Here is a 21,838-nt window from a genome sequence, read left to right on the forward strand (position 1 = left end):
GTTGAGTTATACACCTACTCCTTCAATGGATCCTAGAAGGTATCGATCACTCGTTGAATGGTAGCGGGTGTGTTCATTAGACCAAGTGGCATGACTGTGTATTGATATAACGTAAATGGAGTTATAAAAGCTGATAACAATTTTCCAATGTCGTCCAAAGGAATTTGATAATAGCCTTTTAACACGTCGATCTTTGGGACAAACCTCACTTGTCCAGTGCTGTCGAGTAGGTAGTCTATGAGTGGCAATGGATAATCGTCGGACACATTGATCGAATTCTATTTTTGATAGTCCGCACACATCATGAAAGATCCGTCTGGTTTTTTCACGAGCAAGCATGGAGAACTGTAGGGGCTAGAACTCTGTTCAGCTAATCCGTTTTGCAGCAAATAGTCCACTTCTTTTTTCATGACTTCTTGGTGATTCTGGTTTTTTCAGCTAATCTGTTTTGTAGCAAATAGTACACTTCTTATCTCATGACTTCTTGGTGATTCGGTGACAGTTGATAAGCGCATTGCTTGAACGCTCTTTCCGTGGTTTTAAGGTGGATCTCATGCCTCGTTAAGTTGGTTCGTTCTGGGACTTCTGAGAAAATTTCAGGGAAACTTTTAATCAATCTGCTTAATTCCTCCTGCTGCTCCTTGTTCAAATGAGTTAATTTCTCTTCTGAGTTCCTAATGATGGACGAATTATTCACTTTGCTAACAACCCTTACCTCATATCCGTCATCGTCTTCCGTGGATGGAATGGTTTGCACCATACACACCTGTGAAGCTTCGGTCTCGTTTTCACTTAAGTATGGTTTCAGTAGGTTAATGTGTTATTTCCTTTGACTTTTCCTTCTTCCTAGGGTTTTGATAACGTAGGTCAGGTCACTGATCCTCTCCAAAATCCGAAATGGTCCTTGAAACTTGTTGGTGAGAGGGAATCTCCTTATTGGTAAGAGAATCAACACATGTGTCCTACCTCAAACTCTCTCTCCTTACTTCTCATTTCAAACCTTTTCTTCGTTATTACTTGGATAATTTTCAGGTTTTGAGGGAAAATTTCCCTATCTCCCCAATCCTTTTCCTCATATTCTTGACATATTCTCCATCTCTTTCCTCTTGATCTTTCTTCTTGTCTGAACGCCATTTCATTCGGTTTATATCCCATGCTTTCTTAATAAGTATTGCGTACCTCAAATAACATTAACAGTAGTCTGATGCCCCATTAATTCCCTGTTTTGTTGCAGTACTTCGTTAACATACTCTTTAAAGTTTAATGAGATCTCTCTAGTGCACCTTAGGTCTCCGGGGTATAGGCAGTAGACAGCTGTTGTTCCACATCCAACAGTTTCCTCACGTCCTGAAACTATTTTGATGTGAAATTTGTTCTTCGGTAACTGAAAAATTTCCGGAATACCATACTTGGTAAAAAAACCTAGTAACTTCTCAGCGATTACTTTGGCACTGATGTTCCAGACAAGTATGGCTTCTGAGTATTTCGTTACTGGACACATTAAAGTCAACATGTATTCGTGGCCTTTTTTCGTTCTCGGGAATGGTCTCACAATGCCGATCATTACCTTGATGAAGGGTTCTCCTCGCATTTCAATTAGGTGTAAGGGAGCTTTCTTGATGTACTAGTTAGGCTTTCCATCCATCTGACAAACGTGACATGTACAACAAAACTAGCTCACATCCTTATGCATACTAGGCCAAAACTTTTGTTTAATAATAGTCCCTGTCATCTTCCTTCCTCCCATGTGTCCCATCTCATACGCTACTCGATCACCTGTCTTCTCAGTGGTGCAGAAATCAATATCTGATGTTATATCACCCATTCGTCATTCCCAGGGATATCATAAGATCTATATTTTCTCATAAGCAATCCATCCTTAAGGTCCTTAAGGTAATAACTGGTCGGAGACTGCTGCACCTCCGTTTCATCCACCACATGGTATAATAACTATATTAACATCACATCCTCCGTTGCAATCCTATTAGCCTTTTCCGACTCACTTGTTCTACTTCTAACACCGAGTTCTTTATTTCTTCCAAATCCATTGATTCCCAGTCTTCCTCTTCAATCGTCTGTCATTCCTGTTCTTTCAAGCTCCCTTAGTAGCTCTCCTCTTGCGTACTGTCATGGGAAACTTCTTCTGTAAATAAATCCTCCAAGTTCATCATTCTTTCAATTTCTCTGTCTTCTTTTGCAGTCACTTTCTTCGTCATACTCGTAGTCAGATACGGGTAGTCTTTCTAGAGTTCATTCGTAGGACTATACTTCAGTAATTTCACCGTTACAATTGGACAAGGCACAAACGGCGCTTCACCAACCTCATTATCTAGTAAGACTTCCACTCCTTCAACAGCCAATGAATCCTATACTGCAAAATCAAAATGACCTGTCACCAACTCACATAACAGTTTCAAACGGCAAATGGAAGTAACCTCCTCATCTCCTATCTCTTTCAAAATGATCTAATCTCCTGTGAGAGACTGTTCAACCATGACGTGTGCACCTCATGTCATCACGCTATGATTATATCCTGTGTCGCGCAATATCTTGATCGGGATCTGCTTGCTCCCATTCGTAGCTGCTAACATATCTTCATGAATGTACGGTTTGAAGGCATCCATGCTGTTTGAGGTTGTCCTGTTTGTCATGTAAACGTTAGCTAGCTTATTTTCCTCGTCGACCCTTCCCGTTTGATGCTTCATCTTCGCATTATAGGAAGATGAATTATCCTTAACCACTTGGGCGACTGCTTTTGGTTGGTTAGACCAACATTCCTTACTGATATGGCCTATCTTGCCGTGCTTATAACAGACGATATTATTTCTCTGTACTTCTTTCTTGATACCTAAAGGAGGATGATTCGACGATTGTTGTTGTGGCACTCACATTCTGCACATTCTGCTTTGGAATATAGTACCAGTGGTACTTCCTCTCTAACTATTGAATTTGTTCCTGTAGTTATTACTGAACTAGTGTCCATGGTTTGGCGAATACCTGACACTTGGTCAGAACCACGGTTGAAACTTTATACCCTTGGAGGGTTTAAAGACTGATAATATTATAATCTTCACTCAGCAAAGAGGCTTTATCAAGTTTCTTCATCGCTCTCTCTCTCTCTCTCTCTCTCTCTCTCTCTCTCTCTCTCTCTCTCTCTCTCTCTCTCTCTCTCTCTCTCTCTCTCTCTCTCTCTTTCCAAACTTATAGATCAGACAGAAAAAATAGGAATCAAGGGGGAACCGCAATATATGGAAGAGACATAAATCAAGGAAAAGTATGTGAAAAATACAGCAACACAGAATGTGAATTGATTGCGGTAGAATTTGAATTTGAAAAACTAATGAATATTGTAGTTTACAGACCCCCAAACACTAAGGATTTTGACATAATAATAGAAAAAATAGATGATATATGTAGAAACCATAAAGACTGGAATATACTCCTATCCGGAGATTTTAACTTTCCTTTCGTGGATTGGAAAGAACGGATAGAAGAAAGTGGTTGTATGTATACGTATAAAAAAGATAGTAATAGTAGCGTAGAAGATAAGAGGCAATTTGAAAAGCTTCAAGATATGCTATTAGAACATAATATGCAACAAATAAACCACATTCCAACAAGAAAGGAAAATGTCCTAGATCTAGTATTTGTGAATGAGGTGAATTATGTTAAAGAAATAATAGTGTATAACACGGGAATTTCAGACCACAATGTCATAGAATTGATAGTTCATTCCAAAGCAAGTGATCACAGAATTAATAAAAGCACAAAACTTTGGGAAGGATATGGAAAATATAACTTTTACAGTAAGAATATAAAATGGTCAGAAATAAATGAAGAACTGAATAAAGAATGGAAAAATGTATTTATAAGTGATAATATACAGGTAAATACGGATATACTGTACAAAGTACTGGAGAAAATTGTTGAAAAATATGTACCGAAAAAAAACAATAAACAAAAGACGTGCATACCAAGAGACAGAAGGATCTTATTTCAGAAAATTAAAAAGTGGAAGAAAAATCTTGCAAAAGAAAAAAATGTGTGGAAAATGAGGGAAATAAAATGTAAGATAGAAAATGCAGAACAAAAGATTATACAGTCGAAAGAAAATGAAAAAAGGGACTTAGAAGAAAGGACACTTCAAAATATAAAAAGAAACCCCAAAGTACTTTACTCCTATGCAAAAAAGATGAATAAAAGGAGAATAGAAATAGGCCCTCTAAGAATTGAAGGACGGCTAACGAATGAAAAAAAGGAAATATGCAACATATTAGCAGAAAAATATAAGAGTGAGTTCACGCCAAGAATTGCGAATGAGAATAATGAAACAGAAATGAGAGAAGAAAATGTTGAATATCTAACGGATATAGATATTAATGAAGCAGATATTGTCACGGCTATAAACGAAATTAAAAATGGATCGGCAGCCGGACCAGATGGAGTTCCAGCGATTTTGTTAAAAAAAACTGCAAACACTATCGCGAAGCCACTTGCAATACTGCTAAGACAGAGTATAGATATGAGCGAGATATATGTTAAACATAAATTAGCTTATATAACCCCTATCTTCAAAAGTGGATCAAGACTAGAGGCAAGCAATTATAGACCTGTTAGTCTAACATCACATATTATGAAAGTGTATGAGAGGGTAATAAAAAAGAAAATAATGAACCATTTGGTCAAAAATAATTTGTTTAATATGGGTCAACACGGTTTCGTACCTGGAAAAAGTACACAGACCCAACTGATAGCTCACTATGAAAACATATACAATAATATGATAAATGAAAAAGACACAGATGTGATCTATCTAGATTTTGCAAAAGCCTTTGACAAGGTAGACCATAACATCTTGGAGAAAAAAATGAGAAAGCATAATATTGTGGGAAAGGTAGGAAAATGGGTAAAAGAATTCCTGCAAAACAGAAAACAGATAGTGGTTGCAAATGACGAGAAATCAGATGAAGCCCAGGTAATATCTGGTGTGCCCCAAGGTACGGTATTAGCTGCACTGCTATTTGTTATTATGATCTCAGACATAGACTGTGATGTTGAAAACTCCGTAGTGAGAAGTTTCGCCGATGACACAAGAATAAGTAGAGAAATTACTTGTGATGAAGATAGGAACTCACTACAAAGAGATCTAAACAAAATATATGAATGGGCGGAGATAAATAGGATGGTATTTAACTCCGATAAATTCGAATCAATAAATTATGGAAACAGAGAAGGAATGGTGTATGCATACAAGGGACCTAATAATGAGACAATCACAAACAAGGAAGCAATTAAAGACCTTGGTGTAATTTTAAATAGGAATATGTTATGCAACGACCAAATAGCAACACTGTTGGCTAAATGTAAAGCAAAAATGGGAATGTTATTCAGACACTTTAAAACAAGAAAAGCTGAACACATGATTATGCTTTACAAAACTTATGTGCGTAGTACACTCGAGTACTGCAATGTGATATGGTACCCACACTACCAAAAGGATATTGCGCAAATAGAGAGTGTACAAAGGTCCTATACTGCTAGAATAGAAGAAGTTAAGGACCTTGATTACTGGGAAAGACTGCAATTTTTAAAACTATACAGTCTAGAAAGGAGAAGAGAACGCTACATGATAATACAAGCATGGAAGCAAATAGAAGGAATTGCTGAAAACATCATGGAGCTTAAAGTATCAGAAAGAGCAAGCCGAGGTAGATTAATAGTGCCAAAAAGCATTCCAGGTAAACTGAGAAAGGCGCACAGGACATTAATCCACTACGCACCAGCATCGATAATGCAGCGACTATTTAATGTGCTGCCAGCTCATCTAAGAAACATATCAGGAGTGAGCGTAGATGCGTTTAAAAATCAGCTCGATAAATACCTAAGATGCATCCCAGACCATCCAAGACTGGAAGATGCAAAATACACCGGAAGATGTATTAGCAACTCTCTGGTGGATATACGAGGTGCCTCACACTGAGGGACCTGGGGGAACCCAAACAAAAAATAAGGCAATAAGGCAATAAGGCTCTCTCTCTCTCTCTCTCTCTCTCTCTCTCTCTCTCTCTCTCTCTCTCTCTCTCTCTCTCTCTCTCTCTCTCTCTCTCTCTCTCTCGCAAGTATGTTCGGGAATTCCTCGTAAAAAATGTTCCAGTACTATCAGTTCTTCTAAATCAGCCATCTCTCTTACTTTAGCAGCCTCTATCTATCTCTAAAAACATCGTCTTACCTTATAAGCATAATCTAGGAAAGTAATTTTCTTGTCCTTCCGCAAACTTTGTAATCATTCATCATAACGTTCAGGGGTCATCTGATACTCTTGCAGCATGATCCTTTTAGCTTTTTGATACTCCTTCCTCTGGTCTTGAGACAAGGCAAGATACGCACTACGTTATGTCCCAATAACGACATTCCATCGTCCATGCAACCATTTTATAAGTATCAAAGATCTCATCGGTAGCTTCTTCTGTGAATTTCGGACTTAACCTTTGTACATTTGTCACATTAAACACGGGACCGTGCAGAGCAAGGGTCATCTCTGTCTTAGTTGCCAACCTTGCACGAGCATTCAACAGTTCCAATTCCCTAGCATGTCTTGCTTCTCTCTCTCTCTCTCTCTCTCTCTCTCTCTCTCTCTCTCTCTCTCTCTCTCTCTCTCTCACTCTCTCACTCTCTCTCTCTCTCTCTCTCTCTCTCTCTCTCTCTCTCTCTCTCTCTCTCTCTCTCTCTCTCTCTTCCCATATTTCAATTTTTCTTGCTTCTATTTCCCTCACATTTCTTGCAATTTCTCTCGTCTCTCCCTTTCGTTTTCTTCCTGTCCTCTCTCTTATTCTTCCTGTCTTGCATCTTCTTCCCGTCCTGCCATCATCTTCAAGTTAATCAAATTATCTTTTGGTGCAATTCGTCTAAGCTCAGCCTCTACATTCCTTTCTGCTTTCATTCCTTCAGTTCCTAGGACAACTGATACTTGCTTCGCTACAAATTCTGCTTCAGCCTTCTCCAAAAGTTTGCGAGCTGCTACAATATCTTCTGACAACATTCCTGAGTTTATGAACGCTTCTAATGCTAGACACTTGATTTGGGCTTTAATCATTCCAATCGTTGCATGGCAATCACATGCAATTAAAACAGAGAGCCAAAGAGCTTTAGTTACATTAGCTTCTGACAACTCCTGAACAATTGGGTTTTCCAAAATTCTTGTACATTTAATTGAGCCATTTTGTACTTTCTACAAAATCATACTTCGCCAAAAATATATCCTAACAATACGCAAAATCCTATCAACACTAAACTGTTCAAACCTTTAATCAAAAACATGGCTCTGTTATCACCCATATTTAAACAGAATACTTTGATCCCGGGTCTGGTCACCAAAAAACATATATTACAGCTAGCGAATTACGTAAATTCCCGAGCTCCAAAACTCAGCTGCTTTATTTTACATAAATCTGTAACACTTAAAAAATACCCAAGCTTTGAGAATATTAAGCAACACCCAGACAGCAATATATATAAAGACTGAATGTCCAAAGGTCTCTGTGTGATTACTTTATGTGAACTGCTCTAAAACCAACCTCTTACTACGGGTCCTAGTCAGGGGATACGAGAAAAACACTGAGAAAAGAATAATGGTGATCAAAATAATAGACTTTACCAATAAAATATGTTTTATAAAAATTAACAACAATTAAAAGGAATTAACACCAAAAATTAATCGCTCGAAATTTAAATCTAAACTAGACCTGAGACATATAACATAACACTTCGGAAAATGATACAAACACCTCTTTTACTGGAAATTGATTAATAAAAAATATCTAATTTTATAAATTAATGAAAAGAGTAAACATTTTAAAACTAAAGAATAAGCAATGATGGAATTTATATTTACATAACCGTTATACTTATGTCTTTTGATTCACACAAGGTTAAAGAATGATTAAACATTTTTTTTTTATTGCATTTCACTGTTTAATCTAAATCTCACAGGGCCAGTTAAAAAAAATATATTATATAAAGTACTTATATTAACACATTACACTTTTAACTAATCACCCAATAAGATCACCAACTTTTGAACAACACTTTACACAATATTTGTTGGAGAGAAATTACTGATCAAGTTTGAGAGGAAAACACTATACACACTTGAGAGGAGGGAGGGCTGGGTTTTTCAAAGGGATAGGCTGGATCTCTTCTGCTTCCTATGCATTGCTAGGTCCTATATATATTAACTTGATTAATTCCAAAACCTTCCAGTTTGGTCTACTGGAAGCGTGGGGGCATGGTCTATCGGGATCAAGGTTGCCAACATAGTAATTTGAAGAAGGGGTCCTAACCTAGCTTGCGAGGGAACTCTCTCTCTCACCTAAATCTACCCACCTTCTTCTCGTAACATTAAAAAATTAATAAAATTCGTCTGGAATTTTCATGTTTTATAACCACATGGGAACATAAAATGGACGTAATCTGATGTGCTCATACCTCGTGTCTGTCATACAGCATACTATAAAGTTACATAAGACTATGTAAGAAAACTATGTGAAATGAAATGTCAACTATTCAAAAAACTGTAAGTTCACATATACGAAACTGAATAAAAATGCAATTAGATAAAAGATGAAAGTCTCATGTAATTTGAATACATTACTTAAACCTACGTGAGTGGAACTCACCTCACGAGCTGGCTATACATCTTTGAAATACACGAAAAATATACATGAATGAAATATTCTTTTTTCATGAAGACCAGCTTCGTAAGATAATATATATATATGTGTGTATATATATATATATATATATATATATATATATATATATATATATATATATACACACACACATATATATATATATATATATATATATATATATATATATATATATATACATATACATGTATGTATATATATATGTGTATATATATAAATATATATACATATATATATATAAATATATATATATATATATACTGTATATATATATATATATATATATATAATATATATATATATATATATATATATATATATATATATATATATATATATATATATATATATATATATATATATATATTTATATGTATAAATATTTATATATAAATATATATATATATATATATATATATATATATATATATATATATATATATATATATATATATATATTTCGGGAATATATGCGTTAGCATGCCTGTGTTCAATTTACAATTACATGTTGTTGTTATTGCTTTATAATTTGAAAACATTATTTTCTACAGAGTCCGGAGGTTTTACTTCAGTTACCTTACAACGAGAAGTCTGACATGTGGTCTTTTGGGTGCATTCTCTATGAGCTGACTACCTTCCACAATGATTTCATGAAATTCAAGGTAAAACAAATTACTTCTAGTAAAGAAAGCACCCTTGGTATTGAAAGGTTATTTGTTGCCCATAAAATACCTGTTTATGAAGTATATTAGGAAAAAATACATCAGTGAAAAATTACATATTAACGACTATGCTCTTGACTGTGGGAAGGAACTAGTATTATTAATCACTTTAGTAGAAAGTACACTAAGTAATGGAAATATGATTCAGTACAGTAAGATATCTCAAACTACAGTAGTTTTCACTGTGACATGAACGAGTTACAGTTTTGGGCTTATAATTACATGTCAAAGTTTTTATAGATAATATGATCAACAACTAATCACAGTAGGCTATTTGTTAAAATATTTAAAGTCAAAAGACCTAACAAGTCAAGAACTATTGTAACAAAAGGATTCAAGTTGAGAGAATATGGAGAAGTTTCACTCATGGCAGCAGAGTTCAAGGTATTTCAACTAATTTTATATCATGAAAATAGGTCACTGTTTAAAATTTTGGGGAAACATGGCACAGACTCCTTCAATAAGCAATATAAGTGTACGATGAAACGAAATGTATATATGTAGAACAAATGATAAAAGAAGGCAGAGTAGGAGAATAAGAAACTGAAAGATATTTTATTTTCATCTTAATATCTTCATCTTAATATCTTCATGAAAGGAAAGCTCAATATTCCAGAGTATGAGTATTGCTGCGTTCAGGTCGCAATAGCCTCAAGTAATGGTAGCCAAAATAAGAAAACATAGAAATTATTATTATTATTATTATTATTATTATTATTATTATTATTATTATTATTATTATTATTATTATTATTATTATTATTATTATTACTTACAAAGCTAAAAACCTAGTTGGAAAAGCTCGATGCTATAAGCCCAAGGGCTCCAACAGGGTAAATAACCCAGTGATGAAAGGAAATAAGGAAACTACAAGAAAAGTATTTAACAATTGAAATAGAATATTCAAAGAACAGTAACAACATTAAAATAAATATTTCATATATAAACTATAAGGCGAAGAGAAATAAGACAGAATAGTGCGCCTGAGTGTACCCTTAAGCAAGAGAACTCTACCCCAAGACTATGAAAGAACATGGTACGGAGGCTATGGCACTCTCCAAGACCAGAGAACAATGGTTTGATTTTCGAGTGTCCTTCTCCTAGAAGAGCTGCTTACAATAGTTAAAGAGTCTCTTCTACCCTTACCAAGTGGAAAATAGCCACTGAACAATTACAGTACAGTAGTTAACAATTTGAGCGGAGATGAACTGTTTGGTAATATCAGTGTCGTCAAGTGTATGAGGATAGAGGAGAATGTGGAAATAATAGGCCAAACTATTTCGTGTATGCATAGGCAGTAGGAAAGTGAGCCTTAATCAGAGAGAAGGATCCGATTTAGAACTGTCTGACCAGTCAAAGAACCCAATAACTCTCTCGCGGTAGGCCCTTGCCAACCTAATACCTACAAAATAACCCTGGGTTCATCCACAAAGGGAAGATAGAAAGTATTCTTGGGAGTGGAAGGAAGATAAGTCGAGTTACTGGCATTTTATGTAATATTTGATATCAGTGTTACCAGTAAGATATCCAGTCCCTCACATCAGCGATAATATTAGATTGCTCTAAAATGTATCACACCACTAGACGAAATTTCATTTGACTGGTATTTAATAATATTGAGGGCCCCTAAATATATATATATACATATACATATATATATATATATATATATATATATATATATATATATATATATATATATATATATATATATAGATTATATATATATATATATATATATATATATATATATATATCTATATATATATATATATATATATATATATATATATATATATATATATATATATATATATATATATATATATATATATATATATATATATATATATATATACACTCGTAACTCTTCGGATTATTTATCGCGTTTCGAGAATATAAAAAGTTATTTTTAAACCTATTGCACTTGATAGAAATAGTTATTTCTTTTATTATTCTATATAGCTTTCACATTATTCTTCACAAAATCTAAATGTAATTTTGTTCATGAAGTTCCATCTGATATATAACAAACGTATTAGTTGCCGGTCAAGTTTTGTTCCAGTTTATAAATTGAAGCCCAATGAAATGAAAAGCGTGCTACATTTAATAGCATTAGCGAATCTCTTTAGAGAAAGATTTTGATAGACTCTGACATGGAAATTTATGAAATACTGCAGACTAAGACAAATGCTTGATATCTTGTTAAAAATTTCTCTAATTTCAGGAATACAATATACCACAAACATTCCACGCTGACTTCAAGAAACTTGTCTCATCGTTATTGAACCAGAAGCCAGAAAACAGACCGAATTCATCTGTAGTTCATAATCTTCCATTATTTAAGGTGACTAAAAGGATGAGTCATATACATCCTGTCATTTCGTTGGCTGAAAATCTTAATTTCTTTAGATTTTTGAAAACCTTCCTCTATGATCTCTGAGCACAAAAGAAAGTCTTACTGTTTTAATTTCTGTTTCATATCTTGAGGGGACTCATTTCTCCTATTTCTTGTGCAATCATTATTTCCATTGCTAACCAGAAAAAAAAAAATATTCTTAATTTCTTTGGTCTTCACGGACCTTTCGGAAATATCTTTTTATTTTTGACTTTTCAATTTTATAGAAAGGTAAATTTATTTCACCTTAATCCCCCAGTCAGGTTTTTTACCCATAAATTCCTTTCAAGAGTTCTTCTCCGTATCCTCATAGTTCATATGAAAACTATAATTTCAATGATTTTATTTTCCTTGTTTCTCTTTTTGCACTTCTTAATGGTTCTGTTTGCCTTATCATAAATATTATTTAAATTCCTATATAACCTATTGTTCATACCAGTTCTTCTAACACATTTTTCCTGCAATCTCCTTTTCCTTACTCCTCAGGCCTTTCGGAAACCTTCCGTAAACTTCCTTATAGTCAATTCAAAAAACTTAATTACTCAGGTTTTTCAACCCATATGAAATGTTTACTTTTTTTTTATAAATCTAATGAATCGTTTGAACACAATCCTTTCTTCACCCGCAGCACTCTTGATTAAAGGATTCGCTATCTCGAATCCCTTTATACTATTCGAATATTAATTTTGAAAACCTTTCTCCATCCCTGTTTCCGGTTCTTTTTCAACAAATCTTTTATTGACTACTCTTATATTCTGAAAACAGTTATCTTCCTTACACATAATTTTTATTGTAATCCATAATTCTCATAACATACAGTTAATTTTGAAAATTCTGTCTTCAATGTTTTCAGGCATTTGAAATCCATGGTTTCTTAGCATTCCCACTTCTCTTGTAAACCTTACGCTTCCTGACCACTTTGTCTTATTCAGAGCGCTCACCGTATTCCTCGTTATTTTGGAAGCCTATAAATTTTACGAAGTTAAGATGATATCTTTTCTCGTATCTTTATTATTCTAAAAAACGCAATTTTCCTTATTTAATATGTTTGTTAGATACCTATTTCAAAGTTTGTGCTATTCAATTTGAATACCTTCCTTTTCCTAGTTCATTTTCCTTCTGTAAAAAACACTCTTTCCTTTCTTTTCCAATCTTTATGAAAAAACTTCCTCTTCTTGACCTACTAGTCTCGATCTAAATATTCTATTCAAGACTTCTCAGTCTTTTTGTATACAACTTCTTCACTTATTACTTCTATTGAAAACCTCTTTTGTCCTTTGAAAAACTACTTTTCTTTCCATAGAAAAGTTCTTTTGAAAACCTTCTAGCACCGGACCTTTCAATTCTTTAGAACGGTACCTCTCCCGGAATTCCTTGCTCTTTGGTAAACTTTTATTGCAGGAAAAACAAGAATTTCTAGTAGGCCTCTGAAGTTTTTTTTTTTTTTTTTTTTTTTTTTTTTTTTTTTTTTTTTTTTTTTTTTTTTTTTCATCGTTTCCTATTCATTGTTATACTGGCATAAGACTAATAGGATAAGACTAGGTTAACTGATGTAGTATGATTCACACCTTGGATTTATTTTATATGTATCAATTTTATACACGCTGCAAAATTTCTTCATATGCCCTATGACGTTATTATAAAAACTGACTAAATTCCAATTTCAGAGAAAATAATATTCATCCTAACCACAAACAATTATGAGGATTTTTTCCATTTTTCAGCATACCCACAGAAAAAACGCCATAGAGGCTTGTATCTTTTAATGTTAACGATAAGTAGAGAACAAATCGTATTTAGGTAACTTTTTTATCATTATCATATTTTTTTGTGTGTAATTTATAGTTAGTTTTTTTATCTCCTTTGTTTTGAGATTATAAAACTCTTACTGTAAAAGTGGCAAAGTTATTTCTGTATGCTTTAGGGAAAAAATTATATATGTACACAAAGTAGAATACTTCTTACTGGCGTTTTTCATTCCTTATTTTCTAGAAAAATAAACGTAATTGTGTTCGTTTTTTTAACAGCATGGTTCATTTTCTTTAGATTGGTCTTATTCATCATCGATTTGTTTATTCCAAACAGACTGGAAGACAAACATCCTTACACCAGGAGCAGTTTCAACAACAAATTGAAGATCTCAAGGAGTACGAGCAGAATATTAATAATTTAATGAAATTAGTGTTGAACCACTGATTTCATTTTGGCGGGACCAATGTTCTGGAACTAACTGAAGATTTACTTTGGTTTACTTTTTCGAGTTATGTTGAAAGGATATACAAATATGTTTTTTTTTTTTTTTTTTTTTTTTTGGAAGATTTAGACTTTTTTCGCGTTATGTTGAGAGTATATACAAATATGATCTTTATTTCATATAAATAGATTTATTGGAAGATGAAAGCTTCTTTTTTTTGCATTATGCCGGAAGTATATACAAATATATTTTTCTTTTCTATAGAGATTTGTTGGAAGACGAAAGCTTTTTCGCGATATGCCGAAAGTGTATACAAATAGGTTTTTTTCCTCTATAGATATTTGTTAGAAGATGAAAACTTCTTTTTCGAGGAATGTCGAAAGTATATAAATATGTTTTTTCTTTCTATAGAGATTTGTTGGGAAATGAAAGGTTCCTTTTCGCTTTATGTCGAAAGTATATACATATATGATTCTCTCTCTCTCTCTCTCTCTCTCTCTCTCTCTCTCTCTCTCTCTCTCTCTCTCTCTCTCTCTCTCTCTCTCTCTCTCTATATATATATATATATATATATATATATATATATATATATATATATATATATATATATATATACATATATACATATATATATATAAAGAGATTTGTTGGCTGATGAAAACTTATTTTTCACGTTATATCGAAATTATAAACAATTATATCTTTTTTTATTCATGAAGAGATTTGTTGGAAGATGAAACCTTTTTCGAATTATGTCGAAACTATAAACAAATATGTTATTTTTATAAAGAGATTTGTAGGAAGATGAAGGTTTCTTTTTCGAGTATATACAAATATGTTTTTTTTTTTATTTATAGAGATTTGTTGTAAGATGGTTTCTTTTTCGTTATATGTCGAAAGTATATACCAATATGTTTTTTTTTTCATATAAAGAGATTTGTTGGAGGAGGAAAACTTATTTTTCGTGTTAAGTTGAAAGTATATACAATTTTTTTTTTTTTTTTTTTTTGTATAGAGTTTTATTGGAGGATGAAGGTTTATCTTTCGCTTTATGTTAAAGTATATACAAATATATATATATATATATATATATATATATATATATATATATATATATATATATATATATATATATATATATAAAGAGATTTGTTGGAAGATGGAATCTTATTTTTTGCGTTATGTCGGAATTACAAACAAATATGTCTTTTATATATATATATATATATATATATATATATATATATATATATATATATATATATATATATATATATATATATATATATATATAAAAGATTTGTTGGAAGGTGAAACCTCTTTCGAATTATGTCGAAAGTATATATAAAAATGCAGTTTATATATATATATATATATATATATATATATATATATATATATATGTATATATATATACATATATATATATATATATTATACATATATATATACATATATATATATATGTATATATATACATATATATATATATATATATATATATATATATATATACATATATATATATATATATATATATATATATATATATATATATTTATATGTATATATATAGATAGATATATAGATAGATAGATAGATAGATATATATAGATATATGTATATATGTATATATATATACATATATATATATATATATATGTGTGTGTGTGTGTGTGTGTGTGTGTGTGTTGGAAGACAAAGGCTTTTTTTCGCGTTGTCGAAAGTATATGCAAATACGGTTTTTTTGCTATGGAGATTTGTTGACAGATGAAAGCTTCTTATTCGCAAAAGCTCGAAAGTATCTACATATATGTTTATTTTTTTTTCAATAGAGATTTGTTGAAAGATGAAGGCTTCTTTCTCTAGTTACGTCGAAAGTATATACATATTTTTTTTTTTCTTAAAGAGATATGTTGGAAGATGAAAGTCTCATTTTTGAGTTATGTCGAGAGTATACCCATATAGGTTTTTTTTTTTCTATAGATATTGTTGGAAGATGAAAACTTCTTCGCGCTACTATCACGATTGTTTCTTAACGCTATAAACTCTTTAGTTTTTGGGGACATCCTTCGTCACAGATTGGTTTGAGAACTTTCTTAATTTGAGATATATACTATATAAAGTATACAATCATATTATGTAATGCAAAAATTCCTTTTTTTTTTTTTTTTGGCTACTTGAGAAGATGTATTCTCCCAAACACTAATACTTGAATGATTTATAAAGTTTAGAAAAAAAAATCAATTTTTCGTCAAATGGAAAGCATTCATATTTGTAAAATGTTCTTAAAAGTTAACTTTCCTCTGCCAATGTTATAAAATCAAATCGGTTAACTTATGTTTTTCTTTGTCTGCGAGTGTCACTGTGGACAGGATTATGTCAAAACTACTTGACGGATTTTGCTGAGATTTTCACATTTTGGAGATGATCCGGATTTGGATCCGGATTCCAGATACAGAGTTGAATTTTTCCAAATTTCAAAGATTACGTCAAAACAAATTGATACATTGGATTTTCACCTAGTTTTAATAATGGATAGATATTATTCATTTAAAGAAACCATGAAATCTTGAAGTTGATACGAATCAAGATCACGATTCTGGATCAACATTGCACTTTTCATCAACTACTGTACAGTTAACACATGAAAAGTGGGAGGTGATATCCGTAGACTTTAGGTAAATGTTGGCGATAATCATTGGCGTAGGTCTGAAATCTCTGATTGCTCTTGTTTTCTTGTTGTACTGTCGTAATTTTTCTCAGGTCTATATTCAAAAGAAGCTTGTGGTTCTTCTCTACAATAAATTGACCAAAATATATCTTTATAAACTACCTTTGCCTTATTTTGATGAGATGTTTATCATATAGCGTGGTTTCTTCAGTCTTACTATTACTCATCACATCTGTGAATCTGTAGTCTATCCCCATGAATAGTTGGTCATGGGAGCTTATGTGTGGAGATCTTTTTGTTTTTATATGTGGTCTCCATTCCGATTTTTTACAGAACTGATGTAATTTGAATAAAAGATGAAGATATCAGTAGTATATGAATACTATACTATCACTACTAGTGTATATACACTAGAGGCCATTGAGACGAAATATCGTATTATTCTTAACGCTTAAGTCACCAATCACTAGAATTAATTGTAAAGCCTACTGATTTCAATGACAATATACAATATTCTAAAACAAAAATTATTTAGCTACTTTAAATCCTATTAAAGTCAGAGATTTCTAAGATAAAAAAAAATTGCTTGTAAATCTCGTTGTTTGATCATTGGGAGTGACTGAGTTACCTAAATAAAGACTTTTGGGTTTCTTGTCAAAGAATTATTTTGTTTACCTAGCTCAAGTATAAAATGATAACCTATATCTATTTGTTATTAATTTAAGTTTGTTTTTATTCATGTTTTTGTGGTAAAAATTTCAATATCTAGCTAAGGGAGCGATGGCAGCCTGGTACAAGGGTTCGGTGTTATAATAAAGTTAATTTTCCTTCATATATCTAGTCTCAGGCGAATATTTGATTATTCACTACTTTATTGCAATGACATTTGCTTTCACAAGAGTTGAAGATATGTGCAAGTAAAGCTCAAAAGATTTTCCATGTTTCACTATCTCATCCTCAGTCAGATGGGCATTATGGACTACAACCAAATCTGCTCTACCTGTAGCTTAGACATTCTGCCTACACTTCTGAATACTCTTGAAGTTGCTTTCATAGATTAACTCATTTCGTGCTTCCTAACAGATTCAATGACAATATACAATATTCTAAAACAAAAATTATTTAGCTACTTTAAATCCTATTAAAGTCAGAGATTTCTAAGATAAAAAAAAATTCTTGTAAATCTCGTTGTTTGATCATTGGGAGTGACTGAGTTACCTAAATAAAGACTTTTGGGTTTCTTGTCAAAGAATTATTTTGTTTACCTAGCTCAAGTATAAAATGATAACCTATATCTATTTGTTATTAATTTAAGTTTGTTTTTATTCATGTTTTTGTGGTAAAAATTTCAATATCTAGCTAAGGGAGCGATGGCAGCCTGGTACAAGGGTTCAGTGTTATAATAAAGTTAATTTTCCTTCATATATCTAGTCTCAGGCGAATATTTGATTATTCACTACTTTATTGCAATGACATTTGCTTTCACAAGAGTTGAAGATATGTGCAAGTAAAGCTCGAAAGATTTTCCATGTTTCACTATCTCATCCTCAGTCAGATGGGCATTATGGACTACAACCAAATCTGCTCTACCTGTAGCTTAGACATTCTGCCTACACTTCTGAATACTCTTGAAGTTGCTTTCATAGATTAACTCATTTCGTGCTTCCTAACAGATTCAAGAATTTCATTTTCTAACTTTAAATGCCATAGCCTAAATTATGCACACACAAAAAATGAAAAAAAAATATTTCGAGATTTTTCAGTTTCCTATCTGCTACTTTTCGTCAAGAAATGTTGGCTGAATCTTCTGGAATGAAAGAAAAAACATGAGTCCTCATATCACCTCTTACTCTCTAGTTCAAGTCAGCCGAGGTAATTATATTCATTAAGATTTTTAGATATGCTACACATCCTAACGATCTTCGTCAAGATGGTGTTGCTTCGGAGATCATGTCATTTGTAGCGATGACAACAGAGATAGTGTAATTGGTTTAACTTCATCTACTTGGTTACTGATATCAGTTTCACCCTCAATCATCATAAGTAGCAGAGGAGCCCAGGGGGGTTTCGTGTGCATTTCAAGGTTCCATAAGTTTCTCAACTTAGTTTAGTGAATTCAAAGGAGCTGAAAGTTAATTAACTGGTGGTATAATTTTTGGGATCAAATGATTTGACTATGTTTTCATTTGAAATAACCTACGTAGTTGCATGTGGTGAGCATAAAATACCTTAAAAATAATTTAAAAGGGATTAAAAACAAAATATTATATATATATATATATATATATATATATATATATATATATATATATATATATATATATATATATATATATATAAAATATATATATGTATATGTGTATATATATATAAATGTGTATATATATACATATATATATATATATATATATATATATATATATATATATATATATATATATATATATATATATATATATATATATATGTATATATATATATATATAGAGAGAGAGAGAGAGAGAGAGAGAGAGAGGAGAGAGAGAGAGAGAGAGAGAGAGAGAGAGAGAGAGAGAGAGAGAGAGAGAGAGAGCTGTGAGACCTTTATTCTTGGGTAAATAGCAAAAAATATCTATGTTTCAGTGAGGGACAATAATAAAACATAAACACTGGGATCGACCTCCTAGTATTTAGATAAAGAACTGGATAACTTACATCACACTGTAGACCATAGAACGCAAGCATATGAACTTTTTATTATGTTTTTATAATTAAAATGCAAGAATTTCATATATCAAAATATTATAGAGGAGTGGAAAGTACAGTGTTAACGAGAATAAATAAAAAAAATAAATTTCAACAATTTCAAGCACTACTGTTAAAACTGAAACCTGAAAGATAAAATATAATTTCATTAAAGAAAAATTAACAGTCTCCTTCTTGAAAGTTATATAAGTTGATTTTCCATCAGATATTAAGAAAATTCTGGTACAGAAATAGTCTATGATGTACATTGATATTGTATTCTTATTTAGTTCTCTCTCTCTCTCTCTCTCTCTCTCTCTCTCTCTCTCTCTCTCTCTCTCTCTCTCTCTCTCTCTCTCTCTCTCTCTCTCTCTTTTATTGCATCTATAAAACCAGCAACATTTGATCTGATTAATTTCACAAATGCATCTATTTTTAAACGCACACTTGCCACAAGTACAGGAGATTTGGTAAATTTGCTGGGCGTGTAAGCATTCCTGTTGAAAGTAATGTGGCACTAAGTTCTGTAATATCCCTTCGAATCCATCCATACATTTTTTTATTATCAAGTATTGGTCTTGTTGTCATTGCAGCAGTCATTCACACATTAGCTTCATATGTTCTCGTAATGCCACTATTGTAAAGAACATTTTTTGTGAATTAAAATTTTTGCTTTAGGTGTTATATACCTTAAATCTAAGCTCATTAGATTTGTTGTAGTTAATGCAACCAGCAAAACAGTAAACTAGAAAGGTTTCTACCTTCTGAAACATCTCAGATACCTCTGACAATCCAAAACCTTCAAGTAGTTTGAAAGTTTCTGTTCTTATTAGAGAATCTTTGGTACCAACTTCTGACGTCGTATCTGGTCCAGTATGAACATGCGCGTCAAGCATATATTTTACAATATCATATCTAATATCATGAACAGATTATGGATAGAACGGATGTTTCATTCAGTTCCAAACCCTTTGTTTAACCACACATTTTTGAGGCACTAATTGAATCATGTTTCTACACTGTGGTACAATACGGAAACTGCAACACCTGTATCTACAGTGGCAAACACGATAGCGTTTATATCATGTCACTAGATGATGTAAATGAAAAATATTTCATTCATCTGCCTCCTCATATTCCCATATTAACTCTGGTACACTGACACACACATTGGACTGCGCTAGGACTGTCAAGAGTATCTACTACAGTCTGATATATTGGTTTTCTTGAAACAATGCATTTGTACCTTACGCTTTGATAGGGGCCAGAATGACTTCATTGTAACTGGTAGCAGTTGATCACCAATTGATACAAGAACAGATACTTCTTGAAACTTAATTTTAGTTTTTTTGCTCACTTTCATAAATGCTCCCATTTATGTAGTTGTATATATATATATATATATATATATATATATATATATATATATATATATATATATATATATATATATTTATATGTGTGTGTGTGTTTGTGTGTGTGTATGTGTGTGTGCCTGTGTGTGTTTGTGTGTGTATGTAGAGTTTTTAACACTTCCGGTCAAAGACCTTTCCTTAGGGAAATATTTTCGCCTATAAATAAAAATAAATGAATTTGGTTTCTGTATCTAGAAATATGACTTCCAGTTATTTTGAATCAGGTATAAGTATCTGTAATTACAGTGCAAGCCAAGATGTAACCTCGATAATTATGGTTGTGTGAATTTGAAACACATCAGGGCAATATATTGTCCTTTATTTGACCATTGAATTGTGATACCATTATTTTTTTCTGATTCAGCACCTCTAAATGCACTAAAAACCGTTGAGAAAATTAGGGCACGTTAAAATGTGCACACAGACCCCCTGGGCTCCTAAAAAGATTATTTTCCCTTCTTACACATATCATATCATCAATAATAGAATTAGATATTTTTCCTATCTTTGTAGGTGCTTTGCTTATTTATTGTTTTTTTATCCATGCCTTTAATTTTTCTGACTTTTTATACTATTTACTGTAAGTAATTTTTTTTTCTTTTTTTCATATTAATCAAATGTTTTGAATTATCATAAGTCCATCTGGAATAAAACCGTCAGAATTATAATTTGCCTCTGACGATGTAACTTTCTTTAAGGGACAAAACTTGGAATGCCAAATTTCAGTCACTAGTTAATGAACCCATATTTTATATGAATAGCAACGAAATAAATTTATCATATGTGCGGCCCGATTAACCAGCTATTCACTGTTCGGTGATCTAACTAAACACACAATCTAAAATCTTGATTTTATCGCTTTCAATCATACCAAGTCCCAAAAATTACGAGAGAAGGTGAGAATTCTTACCACAGACAGACAGAAATCTTGGGAATTTCTTCAATAGAAGGGTACTGATAACTTTCGTTCATTTAATGAAATATACCTATTATCGTTTCC

At 32.1% G+C, this 21,838-nt stretch overlaps 1 protein-coding gene across 7 annotated transcripts in view; it reads left to right on the top strand.

The window, feature by feature from the left end:
- The window catches only part of LOC137642582 (ankyrin-1-like), a 139,871-nt gene extending 125,378 nt beyond the window's left edge, over window positions 1-14,493 (top strand). For all 7 annotated transcript variants that reach the window (XM_068375265.1, XM_068375267.1, XM_068375270.1 and 4 more), the window contains 3 exons: window positions 9,263-9,373; window positions 11,661-11,780; window positions 13,917-14,493. In XM_068375265.1, the coding sequence (XP_068231366.1) occupies window positions 9,263-9,373; window positions 11,661-11,780; window positions 13,917-14,027 (342 nt within the window). In that variant the 3' untranslated portion in view covers window positions 14,028-14,493. The remainder of the gene's footprint in view (window positions 1-9,262; window positions 9,374-11,660; window positions 11,781-13,916) is intronic.
- The last annotated feature ends 7,345 nt before the right edge of the window (window positions 14,494-21,838 follow it).

Source organism: Palaemon carinicauda, chromosome 6 (genome assembly GCF_036898095.1).
Source record: "Palaemon carinicauda isolate YSFRI2023 chromosome 6, ASM3689809v2, whole genome shotgun sequence".
Lineage (NCBI taxonomy): Eukaryota > Metazoa > Arthropoda > Malacostraca > Decapoda > Palaemonidae > Palaemon > Palaemon carinicauda.